Source organism: Chiloscyllium plagiosum, unplaced genomic scaffold, assembly GCF_037043375.1.
Source record: "Chiloscyllium plagiosum isolate Xiang-an unplaced genomic scaffold, Cpla_swu_hap1 HiC_scaffold_21, whole genome shotgun sequence".
Taxonomy (NCBI): Eukaryota; Metazoa; Chordata; class Chondrichthyes; order Orectolobiformes; family Hemiscylliidae; genus Chiloscyllium; species Chiloscyllium plagiosum.
Window position 1 is genome coordinate 44,906,011 of NW_028270159.1, and position 13,967 is coordinate 44,919,977.

Genomic DNA, 13,967 nt, shown 5'->3' on the forward strand with positions numbered 1-13,967 from the left:
CCTCAAGAGAGCAGTGAATGTTTGGAAATCTGTACCCAAGACAGCTGTGGATACTTGATCACTGAAAATAAGCAAAGATGTGACAGGTAGATTTTTGAAACAGAATAATGGAGGCCTCGGAGGAGCTGGTGTTAATGAGGAGTTGAGGCCTGATGTAGATCAGACATGAGGGAATGAATATTCTACTCCTCTAATTTCTTATGTTCTTACAGGATTGTTGGCTGAGAAATTGGGACTGGTATAAATTTGGTAACAAAATAAAACAAAAAGCATCAGAATTTGTCATATAGAGTCATAGAGATGTACAGCATGGATAGAGACCCTTCGGTCCAACCTGTCCATGCCAACCAGCTATCCCAGCCCAATCTAGTCCCACCTGCCAGCACCTGGACCATATCCCTCCAAACCCTTCCTATTCATATACCCATCCAAATGCCTCTTAAATGTTGCAGTTGTACAAGCCTCCATCACTTCCTTACTGCCCATTTAGTTTCTAGGTGCACACCTGGAGCAGTTGACTTACCCATACAATAAGAAGAGTGAGAGGACTGCTGGGAAGTTGGTGGGCGATGTGTAGGCTGGCAGATCAAACACAAAGAGAATGATGATACAACACGTTGCTGGTACCAGGTAATTGAGCTGCAGATGGAGAAGCAGAGGACAAGGAAGAAAAAGGTGAATGGACGAGCGATAACTGAGGTGTTCATCTTGCGCGCTGAGAGAAAACATTGAGAACTATTAGGTTTCAAGGTATTTAGCATCCATATTACAGGCCAGCTGTGTGAAAGCAAATCATAGTTCATGTGAAATTCTCTTTTGAAACATTCTGTTTTGGAAGCTTTTTCAATTCCATTACGGTATAATATTGGAATCAGTGGAAACATAACTTTGGCAAACATTCACGCAGGTTATCATTTGCCATTGAGGCTCTTTATAGTGAACAGTCATGTCTTACATTGAATGCTTAAAAAACATCCTTCTCTTCTTGAAGAACAAAACTTATCCTCACCATGTCCCAGATGTAGTTGGCCAGCCAGTAGATCACTGGGTCACATCCACTGACAAATTGTAGGTGCTTTGCTTTGGTTGATTTCTCTGCCACCAGGAACACCACGAAGCTGGCTGGCACAAATGACATGGCCACAATGATGAAGATGGCAATGACCACATCTGTGCCCTGCAGACTGAACACAATTCAAGAAAGAAAAAAGCCTGAGAATTTATTAAATCAAACTACCAGCTGGAGATTCCACCCCGTTTAATAGTGATTACCAATGTAGTTCCAAGGCCAATGGAGAAACTAAGTCTAGCCAACAGGAGGAGCAAATTACTGCAGATGCTGGAAACTGTACTGCAAACAGAAAATGCTGGACATCACAGCTGGTCAGGCAGCATCTGGGGAGAGAGGAAGCTAACTTTTCAAAGCTAGAAAACTCTTCATCAGAGCTATCTGACCCCTTTGTGATTTTTAGCCAAGACTACTTTTCCAATTAGGTTCTTCAGCAGAGTATTTATAAATTAAAGAACTGATCTGTTACAGGGAGGCTCTCTCCTGTCTAGTTCCTGTGCAATTTAAGCTTACGATGCACCCTCTGACTTCGGAAGAGAAAAATGGACAGTCTCTCATCTGTATTACTGTTGAAGGTTATTTCCCTCCATTTCTATTGATGGCAGCAAACAGGCATAATTAATCCTCTGTTACTTTTCATAGTAGGCACAAGATTAACTTTCAAACTTAAGTCGTACATCTATTCACACAAGACATGGAGAAAATGCGCAAACTCCATACAGTCACCCGAGGTTGGGATTAGATTAGATTACACTACAGTGTGGAAACAGGCCCTTCGGCCCAACAAGTCCACACTGACCCGCCGAAGCGCAACCCACCCATACCGCTACATTAACCCCTTCACCTAACATTACGGGCAATTTAGCATGGCCAATTCAGCTGACCTGCACATCTTTGGACTGTGGGAGGAAACCGGAGCACCCGGAGGAAACCCACGCAGACACAGGGAGAATGTGCAAACTCCACACAGAGAGTCACCTGAGGCGGGAATTGAACCCGGGTCTCAGGCGCTGTGAAGCAGCAGTGCTAACCACTGTGCCACCGTGCCGCCCACCACATGGCCCATCATAACAGGTCAGGGGATAAAAGCAGGCTTGAATTGCATGCTATATATGTCCAAAATGTTTCCCTATACTGTGATACTCAATACAAATATTCACCAGTTACTCAGCAGCCACTATTTAACCTTGCAAAAAAAAACTACCAACTATAAATTGGATACGCAGTGCCATCATCGCAAAATATGATTTTTATTTTCTCTTGGTGTGGGGCAAGAGAAATCATGTAGAACTAAATAAACATATAAAGAAAAATAAAAGATCAGTAAAATCAGAACCCTCAAGACACAAAGCTGTGTACCTAGTCAGGAACAGATAGAAATGCGATAATTTCACAGATGTCTAGGGAAGCCCTTGTGGACGAGCACAGCCCATGCATCACAGTTTGCAAACCTACAGCATCATACGATTTAAAAATAATTCATCTGCGCAATGGTATGCTTGTGACCTCTATGATTAAAATAGATTAACTCCACGCACTCCCTCTTGTGGGCAATCATCAACAGACACTTACTGAACAGACAACGATGTGGATGCGCCAGTGTTGGACTGGGATGGACAAAGTTAAAAATCACACAACACCAGCTCATAGTCCCACAGGTTTATTTGGTAGTCCAAGCTTTCAGAGCGCTGCTCCTTCATCAGGTAGCTGTGCAGCAGGATCATAAGACACAGAATTTATCGCAAAAGATCACTGTGCCATGCAATTATAACGATATATTGAAAAAAACAAGATTTCTGTTAAGTCTTTCATCTTTTAAAATGGGTTACAGGTTTTGGTTCATTACTCTAATCTCACACCTTTAATGCATTGTCTGAGCTGAGATGTCCCTTTTTTTTATAAAACCTTAAGCTATCTTGAGAATGTGACTTAAAAGTAGTTCTGGGATTTACATATTAATGAACCTGAACTTGCAATCCATTCTAAAAGATGAAAGACTTAACAGCAATCTAAGTTTGTTCAATATATTGTTTTAATTGCATGACACTGCGATCTTTTGCTATAAATTCTGTGTCTTATGATCCTGCCCCACTAATTGCCTGATTAGGGAGCAGTACTCTGAAAGCTTGCACAGGTAGATGATCCTTTATCTGAACATCCAAAATCTGAAAGCTCTGAAATCCAAAGGCTTTTTTGTGAAGTCTTTTTCTCATTAACAAGGTTGTCTGGCGAGCAAACAGTTAACCCAACTCCACACCCACTGGATGCATGTCACTCAGATGCGACTTGGGGAGGGGCATGGCCTAGCACCAGCAGGTCTGGATTTTCTCTCAAGGCCTGTTTTAGTTACTAAGTCTGCTCCTCTAATAAGGTATTTAAAAATTTCACCATTAAACTGTCATTTATTCTGAAATTCAAAAAAATTCTGAATTCCGAAAAACAGCTGGTCCTGACAATTTCGGATAAAGGATTGTCTACCTGTACTTTCAAATAAATCTGTTGGACTAGAACCTGGTGTTGTGTGATTTTTAAACTTTGAACAGACAATGTGAGAGGAAAGCTGGGGATCTGCAGTTCCATAGCACGGGGCATTGATGTGCTTTCACACCATAGCCTGTCACCCACAATACATTCAGGCACTGGGTTGCCTTGTAATCCTCATATTACACTGGCCATGTGGCAGGTCTGAGCGTTGTTTTATTTAGACTGGTGAGATAATTACATGTGTGAATAGGAAACAATATAAAGGAATTCTGGTGGTGAACACCTGCAATCCAGGATTGAATATTAAATGCAATGTTTACTCTTACAGGTAATCGAGAGACAAGCTTGCACTGGTCTTGTTCATTGGGTGGTTTGTCACAGTGATCCCTGCAAGACAAAAGGAAGACAATGATTAAAATTACCATTGTGAAATCTTCTGAGTCAGCAACAGCAACTTTGCGTAACTAAAGTGCATGCAAACTTAATACTAGAGCTAAAAAAATTGGAGATATTTTAAATCTGACGATTTGAGGCTTTTCTCTTGCAAGTGAAATAAATAAAATTTGACATTTCTGCTGTCTTTCACCACATTAGAACGTCTCAAATCATAGAATCATCGAAGCATAAAAATAATGTACATTAGGATAACAACTAAAATCAGCACACACAGCCTGTGCAAACAGCAATATGGTGTTAAGTAGATAATCGAGTTGGAGTGAATCAATTCTCTACGCCTTTCTGGAAAGCAATAAGCTGCATTTCCTTCGCACCCATCATGACCTCAGGATATTCCAGGCATTTCATAGTTAATGTGGTACAATAGTAATGGTACACTCACTTTTATAATAAAGGAAAACACAGGAGAGCTCCATAAATATTAATAGGGTTAGTGGATACATAGTCGGTTCTAATGGATGTTGGACGTGGAACTTTGCCCAGGTCTAACACGCCTGCTTGTGATTAAGTTTTGTTTTTGTAACACCATACAACAGTATCTTTTTTCCTCAATAAAACAGAACGTGTAGTCCAGTTCGCCTATCCATAGAGTTACACACACACACTCAGTCAATAAGTGTTGAAATGGGGCCATCTGAAACATTGAAAGATATCAAGGTTGATACTTGGAGAACACTGGGAGAAAGTGAGGACTGCAGATGCTGGAGATCAGAGCTTAAAAATGTGTTGCTGGAAAAGCGCAGCAGATCAGGCAGCATCAAAGGAGGAGGAGGGACACTGGTCTGGTTGCACTGAGTGGAACTCAACAACTGCACTCCTGCACAACCTGCCAACTTTACAAAACCATCTTTCAATAGTACGTGATAATATTTATTGAAAATGTTTGCACCATATTCCAAGACTCACTCTCCTTTTTCTTGCTTTGCTTAAAATCTATTACATTGTTGACTTTTGCTCATATGGATGAAAGGTCAAAAACTTAAATTTTAATGATTTCTCCCTCTAATTTCAGAACATTTTAAGTTTATTATCATTACAATCCTGATGGAATTAGTTCAATTTGCACAGTAAAACCTCAAGTATTTGACAAAGGAGGCTGCAAGAGACCAGTGACCAGCAAATCTCGAACTACCATAAAAAAACAATGCTGCCGATTGCACTAATGCACTGCACTTCTTGGTATTCAAGTTTAAAATTACTACTCTCTGAACTCTGGGGTATCAAGTCACTTTCATTTCAGACACACAACTCTCAAATTACTAGATTAGGATCTGCATCCATAGGCTTTTACAACACAGAAGTTAGTCCATTCAGCACATTATACCAATGCTAGCTCTCTGGACGATTTATCCACTGCATTCCTTTTCCTTGATATTTTCCAAATATCTTTAAAGCATCATATTTTTACAAAAGCTCTGGTTTGTGCTCCAGAATGGTGCCAGATCTAACTAGTTCACCCAGGGCATGTTGCAATGTTCAGCAACTCCACCCCAGCATTGTCAAGTCTAGGATATCATCTTAGCTGAAGACAGCAGACACTCTCCAGTGCTTACAAAACCCACAGTTGTTTCATCACGCTGCTAACACTCATTATCAAGTCCTGGTGCTCGTAACATTCAGAATCACATCCAAGTTCACCTCCCTATGCTCTGACAGAATGGTGGACTGATATTCAATAAAGATGCAATTCGGTTTAGTCAAACATGGCCTCTTCCTGATGAAGGGTTTTTGCCCGAAATGTTGATTTTCCTGCTCCTCGGATGCTGCCTGACCTGCTGGGCTTTTCCAGCACCACTGTGATCTACACTGGTTTCCAGCATCTGCAGTCCTCACTTTTGCCATGGCCTCAGTGTAGCCAATCTCCAGTGCTGTGGCCTCAGTACAAGCCCTTCATGCACCTCCACAGAATCTCTACAGTATGGAAGCTGGCCATTCGGCCCATCAAGTCCACAATGACCCTTAGAAGAGCATCCCAGATCTATCCCCTACCCTACACCCGTAACATTGCATTTCACACGGTCAATTCACCCAGCCGACACACCCTTGGACACTTTGGGCAATTTAGCATGGCCAATCCACCTAACCTGCACATCTTTGGAGGAAACCAGAACAAACCCATGCAGACACGGGGAGAACGTGCGAACTCCACACAGACAGTTGCCAAGGGTAGAATCGAACCCGGGTCCCTGGAGCTGTGAGGCAGCAGTGCTAACCATACAGCCACCATGCCAACCTTTGCAGAGTGGCACAATCAACGTTGTGTATTATCGGGGAGCGTTCTCCTGAGGACTAGCGGTGAAGTAATCACCTTGAAGTCAGCAAATATGAAGGCTATTGATTGGTTTGGGAACTTGCATTTGCCAAGTAAATCAATCATTGTAGATCGGTGCATCTTTGTTCTGATTCACAACAAAGCTTGTACTTATCTTAAAACACGTTCTTTAAAAAGTACAGAATTTACTGCTTATTTATAATTGTGAGGTGGGAAACAGGAATGGTCGATTGTTTTACTGCCGATAGGTGGCACTGTAATACTAGGTTCCAATGGCTCACAACAACATCATTCAGAATGTCGATGCTTGATTACTTTTGAAACAACACAAAGTTCTGCTGCAAATCCTTACAGACCACTTTATGCAACAGAACTACACAATCTAAATCTGGACCAAACAGGCTGGAAAAGACTGAACTGCAGCGAAGATTAGAGTGGAAGCAAATACAACAGTTCATACTGCACTCAGTGAAACAGTCTACAGCTGCAATGGCCATTAGAGAAAGTCTCGATCATAATATGAAGTAGACTATTCAGCCCATCGAGTCTGGTCTGCCATTCAATGAGATCATAGTTGATTTGATAGTCCTCAACTTTCTGCTGTCTTCTCGTATAACCCTTCATTCCCTTACTGATTAAAAATCTGTTTCTCTTGACCTTAAATGTACTTAACCCTTGACAGTTCTCTACAGCAAAGAATTTCACAGATTCACAGGGAAGAAATTCTCATCACTCCTCAACTTTTCCATTGATGTTTCACACTTCCAGCACTGTAACAGTTAGTCCTTCACTTCAGCTACAACACCCTAACAGAATATTGGTAACTGTGACCTTCCGAATGGATTGGCCCACAATTACTATAGAGGGACTGACATTACCTTCAGCAAGATGGCTGACCAGGAGACTACCCACACTAACTGCCTTCCATTATATACACTGACAGGATTTGCAGGTCACTAACTGACCCGTATAAATGCACCTTACATTGTAAGCAAGTCCTGGAGTAGGACTTGAACATGGAGGTTTCAGAGGGGATGCTATCCATTGCACCACAATACCTCCCGCAATAGTCATTGGTTTCATCAAACACTCTATTGTCCATTACGCATTTTGGAATATCTGAGGGGATGTAAAAGGGAATAAAAATGCTTGCATTTTTAAATTTATTTCCAATTATTTTCTGGAATACAAGAGCAGAGATGTATGCCTCTGGTCAGACTGCATTTGGAACATAGTGAGCAGTTTTGGGCTCTGGATCTAAGGAAAAATGTGCTGACGTTGGAAGGGGTCCACGGGAGGTCTACAAGAATGATCCCGAGGATGAAAGGCTTGTCATATATGGAGTGGTTGAGGACTCTGGATCTGTACTTGATAGACTTTAGAAATTGGAGGGGATATCTCATTGAAACTTACAGAAACTTAGTAAGAGGCCGGTCTAGAATGGACGCAGAGAAGATGGAAGGGGGGAGATTAGGATCCAAGGGCACAGTATCAGATTGAAGGGGTGGCCCTTTGGAACAGAGATGAGGAGAAATTTCTTAAACCAGAGGGTGGTTAATCTGTGGAACTCATTGCTGCAGAGGTCTGTGGAGGCCAAGTCATTAAGTTTACTTGCGACAGGTTCTAGATTAGTAAGAAGATCAAAGGTTAAGGGAAGAAGGTAGGAGAATGGAGTTGAGAAACATGAGTTTCACAAATTAAGCGACCTCTAGCTGAAGAAATTCCTCCTCATCTCTGTTCCAAAGGATCACTCTGAGACTGTGCCCTAGGGTCCTAGTCTCATGTTCTCCAAGCCCTATCTCTACAGGCCTCTCAGTAAGTTTCTGTAAGTTTTAATGAAATACATCCTCATCCTTCTAAACTCGATCAAGTTCAGACCTAGAGTCCTCAACTCCTCCTCATATGTCAAGCTCTTCATCCCCGGGATCATCCTTGTAAACCTCCTTTGGACTGGACGGGTTGAATCACTGAATTCTGCTCCTGTACCGTCATGATCTTGTGTTTAATAAAAATATGAGACACGGAAGATTTTATAATAGTTCATGTTATATAACCAGCTTTTCATGGTTAAATCGCTGACCCTATAACGCTGTGATTCACACTGCTCCTACCAGACATGGATGGTCAATGAACTTGGGATATGATTAGATTCCCTACAGTGTGGAAACAGGGTCTTCGGCCCAACTAGTCCACACCGACCCTCTGAAGAGTAACCCACCTAGACCCATTCCCCCATACATCAACAATTCTGAAATGATAGGTTTCCGTTTTTGTTCTGGCACAGAATATTCCAGCTAAATATGACATGAATTCAATAGGCTCTTAACTTCTGCCAGCAAGGCTTCCTGAATAATTAAGTAATGCACATTTAGCTGTGGAGGTGAGTCGAGTTACTGATCTATAAATCTTGACAAGGAATCAAAGCTCCTGGAAGTCAGCAGCTGCCATTCAAGAAATGCAACAACAGGAAAAAAATAAGTATTCAAGAAAACCTGCAAAAATTAGTTTCTTCCTTTGCTATTCTAATTAGCATTACTTACTCCTAGATCTTTCTGCTCACACTAGAATGTGTAAAGATTCTATCTGGTGCCAAGAGGCATTGCAGTGCCAAACAGTAATTTGGATCTTCATGCATACTACTCAATGAAAGGTTCAAATACTGAGAAGGCACTGGTCTTACACAAATGGAGGGGAAAAAAAATCATTACGCAGTTTCTGAAATTATATTGCAGCTCAAAAGGTTACTTTGAGGATGGGTGGCATAAACTTAGCTTGACTTCTCTTGAGTTTCAAAGGGTGAAGGATGTACCAATAGGCACTTTTAAAGTGACAAGGAGGTTCAAGGCATACAATATCAAAAAAACTCATCTCTTCAATGGAGAAATTCAGAAAAAAAACCCTGAAAATTCGAACTACATCATTGGCGACTGAAATTAGGAAGCACTTTTTCACCCAGGCAGTAACTGATATCTGGAATTCTTTCCCAAGAGGTTTTGGATGGAGGATCAATTGAAATTTTCAAGACTGATAGCAATAGATTTTTGTTCTGCATATTCTGGCATATTACAGGTTTAATGGATGACACCTCAGGAAGTTTCCACTTCAAGTATCCTGATCAAATGGACAATGGGTGCAAGACTTGTTCGATTGAAATATCTAGGTACTTTACAGGAAGGAAAGAAGATAAATGAATGGACAAGATGCATGTACGCATTGTCTCCTTTTCCCTGAAATATTTCTATGCTGTTCCATACAACTCTGAATATCTTAAAACTTTGGTTTAAGTTCACTTTTAATATTCTCACTGACTGGAAATGTAATTCACTGAGCAGAATGAAAATAGACCCTCATGGTTCAACATAAAATATTGATGGCGATCACTGAAACTAAGTTACGTCCAATATCTACCATAAATAAATGATTGACAATTGTGTAGTCCAGTAATCCATCACAAAAGTTCTGTTGTGTTAGGATTATATCACTCTGTTATCCACATGTTATAGAGTCATAGAGATGTACAGCACGGAAACAGACCCTTCGGTCCAACCTGTCCTTGCCGACCAGATATCCCAACCCAATCTAGTCCCACCTGCCAGCACCCAGTCCATACCCCTCCAAACCCTTCCTATTCATATACCCATCCAAATGCCTCTTAAATATTGCAATATTACCAGCCTCCACCACTTCCTCTGGCAGCTCATTCCATTTACCTACCACCCTCTGTGTGAAAAAGTTGCCCTGTAGGTCTCTCTTATATCTTTTCCCTCTCACCCTAAACCCACACCCTCTAGTTCTGGACTCCCCGACCCCAGGGAAAAGACTTTGCCTATTTACCTATCCATACCCCACATAATTTTGTAAACCTCTATAAGGTCACCCCTCAGTCTCTGATGCTCCAGGGAAAACAGCCCCAGACTGTTCAGACTCTCCCTATAGCTCAAGATTGATCAGTGGAGTATATTATTGTTCACCTGTACTCAATGGTCTAGAATTTATGTGGTGGCAATAGTCTACTCCCTATCTGAAGAGGCAGGACTGAGGCTGACTGCCTTCTCTACAAAATGTTTCCAGTACTCAGAAGTGCCACAGGAAGTCGTGGCCAGTGCTGGGACTGCGGTTAGTCCCTGTTGAGGAGCAATGGAGAGGGCTGGGGCAGGAGGGTAAGTTGGATTGGCCTCACCAGGCCCAGTCAGATGAACATTAGCGTGGGTGGGGCAGGGCCAAGACAGCGTGGGAAGGCACCTTTCTAATGGGGTGGAACATCCATCGGGTATGGTGTGCCCAAACAGGAAAAACCTTTCAGCCAAAGCTGCAGAGATGTTGCCAGGATTCGCCTGGCACAGGCACTGCCACATGGCATGCCCATTCCCATCCTCCCCCCATCCATGGTTATTAAACACAGTGGAATGAGACAAAACACTCCCTGGCCACAATGAGTGCAACAGTGGGCCAGTCACCTGACAACTTCCCATCACTGAAATACCAGTAGAGGGTGGGTAACCAAATAGAAGGAGGTAGTCACCAACTTCCATTTCTCTCTTCCGCAAAGGGGCTAAATGCTTTCCCCCTCTCCTCCCAAAAAAACAAAAACAGGATGAACAATTTTTTGCAAGTGGCCAGGTTGTGGCTAATCAGTTCCTAGCAATTTTAACAGTATGTCTGACTGTCTGGGAATTGCTAAGGTCTCTTTGACTATGCAACATGAGCAATGAGGAGTTAGGGTTATGAGATTTATGGGGATTTCCCCATGTTCCTGGGAGAAAGGACCTGCCTGTTTATCAATTCATATTGATTCGATTAGTTGTGACTGGGAAACTCAGAGGTTACTATAACATTACAAAAAAAAAGCTTTAATAAGAAAAAAAACGGGTTGGCAAGCTGTGACTCACCCTGCACAAAGTTGTTATTGTGGAGACAGTCTTAATACATTATACTTAGTCAGGAGCCACAGCGTAAAGTGTGCTTAATAATATTTAATTCAGCCTTGGAGTCAATGGTGTGTAATACTGTTCATCGCATTTCATTTGCTCATTTTTAAGGATTATGTGAGGATATTTGAATTGGAACATGTTTGCATGGAAAAGGATTGAGCCCATAAGTTACCATATCAGCTCACTGAGCTTCTCACATCTTATTCATGAAGAAGAGAGACAATAAAAGATTGCAGGCAGTCTGCAGAATATTACAATATCGGAAGGTTTAACAGTTTCCAGATCCCAGGAAAGAAAAATCTGAGGTGTTTCCTAATAATAAAGCAAGGGATGTGACAATGCAGCAAGTTCTAGGTTTCTGTCTTTAACATCAGCACTGTTATTTGGGGTGCAGAACAATAAGGACATATACATGTTCACAAGGAATCATTAGCCTACTTGTATGTTCCCAATTCAGGTGATTGGTACCTTGCAATACAGATTGATCTGCTAATTCTATGCATATATTTACAGGAGGCATTCACAGATAGTGTTAGAGGGTGTTGTTCTAGCTTCGCTAAGTGCTAGGCCTCCTTATTCCCATTCTCTCATTCTCAGATTTAGGGATGAATATCTGTGACCTGATTCCACAATCAACTGGAGCCTCAGGAGAGTGGGATTCCCATAACCTGAAGGCAATTGTTGCTTGTGCTGGTATTCTGCCCAATCATCACAGGTGGTACCAGTTCACAGACGGAGCTCTGCCTCAACATTAAATTAGTTAAAGACTCCACCGCATCGTGATGCTAATCCAGCTCATTCTGTACTAAATGTGCTTCTTTCTCAGCTTTTAAGACTCATTTATGGGATAGCGAAGTCGCAGGCAAGATCGGCATTTGTTGCCTATTCCTAATTTCCCTCGAATGGAGAGTTATTCTCTCGGTTAACTCAGTGAACCGTTATATGTCAGTCATGTTGCTGTGGGTACGGAGCTACACTGAAGGCCAGACCAGTGAAGGAGAGCCAATGGTCTTCCCTCCAGAACATTAACGAAGCAGATGGGTTTTTTGCAACCATTGACAATGGTCACCAATAGTGAATCAGATTTTTTTTATGACATTTTAAAAATTCTATCAGCTGCCATGGTGGGATTTGACCCCACGCCCCCAACTGCATCAGTTTGAGGTTCTGAATTACTGGTCCAGCATCATTATCACCAACCCAATTTCTCTCCTAATGTTTATACATATCAGCCTTCTATTATCATATCTTTTATCAAGTTCAAAATGCTCAAAGTCATAACGTTGACTTTTTGGGGAGACAGCCGCCTAGTGATCATGTTACTGAATAGTGATACAAAGACCTAGGCTAATCACAGAGTCATACAGAACACAAACAGTCCCTTCAGTCCACTCATCCATGCCAACCAGACACCCCAATCTAACCTAGCCCCATTTGCCAGTATCTGGTCCATATCCATCTAAATCATTCCTTTTCTTATACCCATCCAAATCCCTTTTAAATGTTATAACTGTATCTTCTACCACTTCCTCTGGCAGCTCATTCCATAAACTCAACAGCCTCTGCATGGAAATGTTGCCCCTCAGGATCTTTTAAAATATTTCTCCTATCACCTTAGAACTCTGGAATCAATCTCCTCTGAACTGCCTCAAATTCAAACATATCCCTCTGTTTTTGAATTAATTCACAGCATATGGGCATTGCTGGCTATTTATTTATTTATCCTAGGCTGCTCCTGGAAGCAAGAAAGGAGGTTGCTAAGCCGCTGGCGAGATCTTTGCTTCCTCACTCTCTACGGGAGTCGTACCAGAAGGTTGGAAGGAGGCGAATGTTATTCTTCTTTTCAAGAAGGGTAATAGGGAATTCCCTGGCAATTACAGACCAGTCAGCCTTACGTCTGTGGCCAGCAAAGTTTTAGAAAGAATTCTCAGGGACAGGATTTATGACTATTTGGAAAAGCATAGTGTGATTAAAGGCAGTCAGCATGGCTTTGTGAGGGGCAGGTCATGCCTCACAAATCTTATTGATTTCTTTGAGGAGGTGACAAGACAGGTCGACCGGTGGATGAGATGTATATGGACTTCAGCAAGGCATTTGATAAGATTCCCCACAGTAGGCTCATTCATAAAGTCAAGAAGTATGGGATACAGGGAGATTTGGCTATCTGGATTCAGAATTGGTTGGTTGACAGAAGGCAGAGAGTGGTTGTAGATGGAAAGTATTCTGCCTGGAGGTCAGTGTTGAGTGGGGTCCCGCAAGGCTCTGTTCTTGGGCCTCTGCTCTTTGTAGTTTTTATAAATGACTTGGGTGAGAAGGTTGAGGGGTGGGTTCATAAATTTGCAGATGACACAAAGGTTGGAGGTGTCGTTGATAGTAACAAGGGTTATTGCAGGCTGCAGCGCAACATAGACAGGATGCAGAGCTGGGCTGAGATATGGCAGATGGAGTTCAACCTGGATAAATGTGAAGTGATGCATTTTGGAAGATTGAACTTGAATGCTGAATATAGGATTAAAGACAGGATTCTTGGTAGTGTGGAGGAACAGAGGGATCTGGGTGTGCAAGTACATAGATCCGTCAAAGTTGCCACCCAAGTGGATAGGGTTGTTAAGAAAGCATATGGTGTTTTGGCTTTCATTAACAGGGGGATCGAATTTAAGAGCCGCGAGATTTTGCTGCAGCTCTACAAGTCCCTGGTGAGACCACACTTGGAATATTGTGTCCAGGTCTGGGCGCCCTACTATAGGAAAGATAC

General features: G+C 42.1%; 1 protein-coding gene across 4 annotated transcripts in view; it reads right to left on the reverse strand.

Annotated features, from left to right (window-relative positions):
* abca2 (ATP binding cassette subfamily A member 2) overlaps positions 1-13,967 on the reverse strand; it is a 559,549-nt gene that overhangs the window by 76,130 nt on the left and 469,452 nt on the right. For all 4 annotated transcript variants that reach the window (XM_087998533.1, XM_087998535.1, XM_087998534.1 and 1 more), the window contains exons 34-36: positions 3,880-3,940; positions 1,010-1,184; positions 524-639 (exon numbers count right to left, since the gene is read on the reverse strand). In XM_087998533.1, the coding sequence (XP_087854659.1) occupies positions 524-639; positions 1,010-1,184; positions 3,880-3,940 (352 nt within the window). The remainder of the gene's footprint in view (positions 1-523; positions 640-1,009; positions 1,185-3,879; positions 3,941-13,967) is intronic.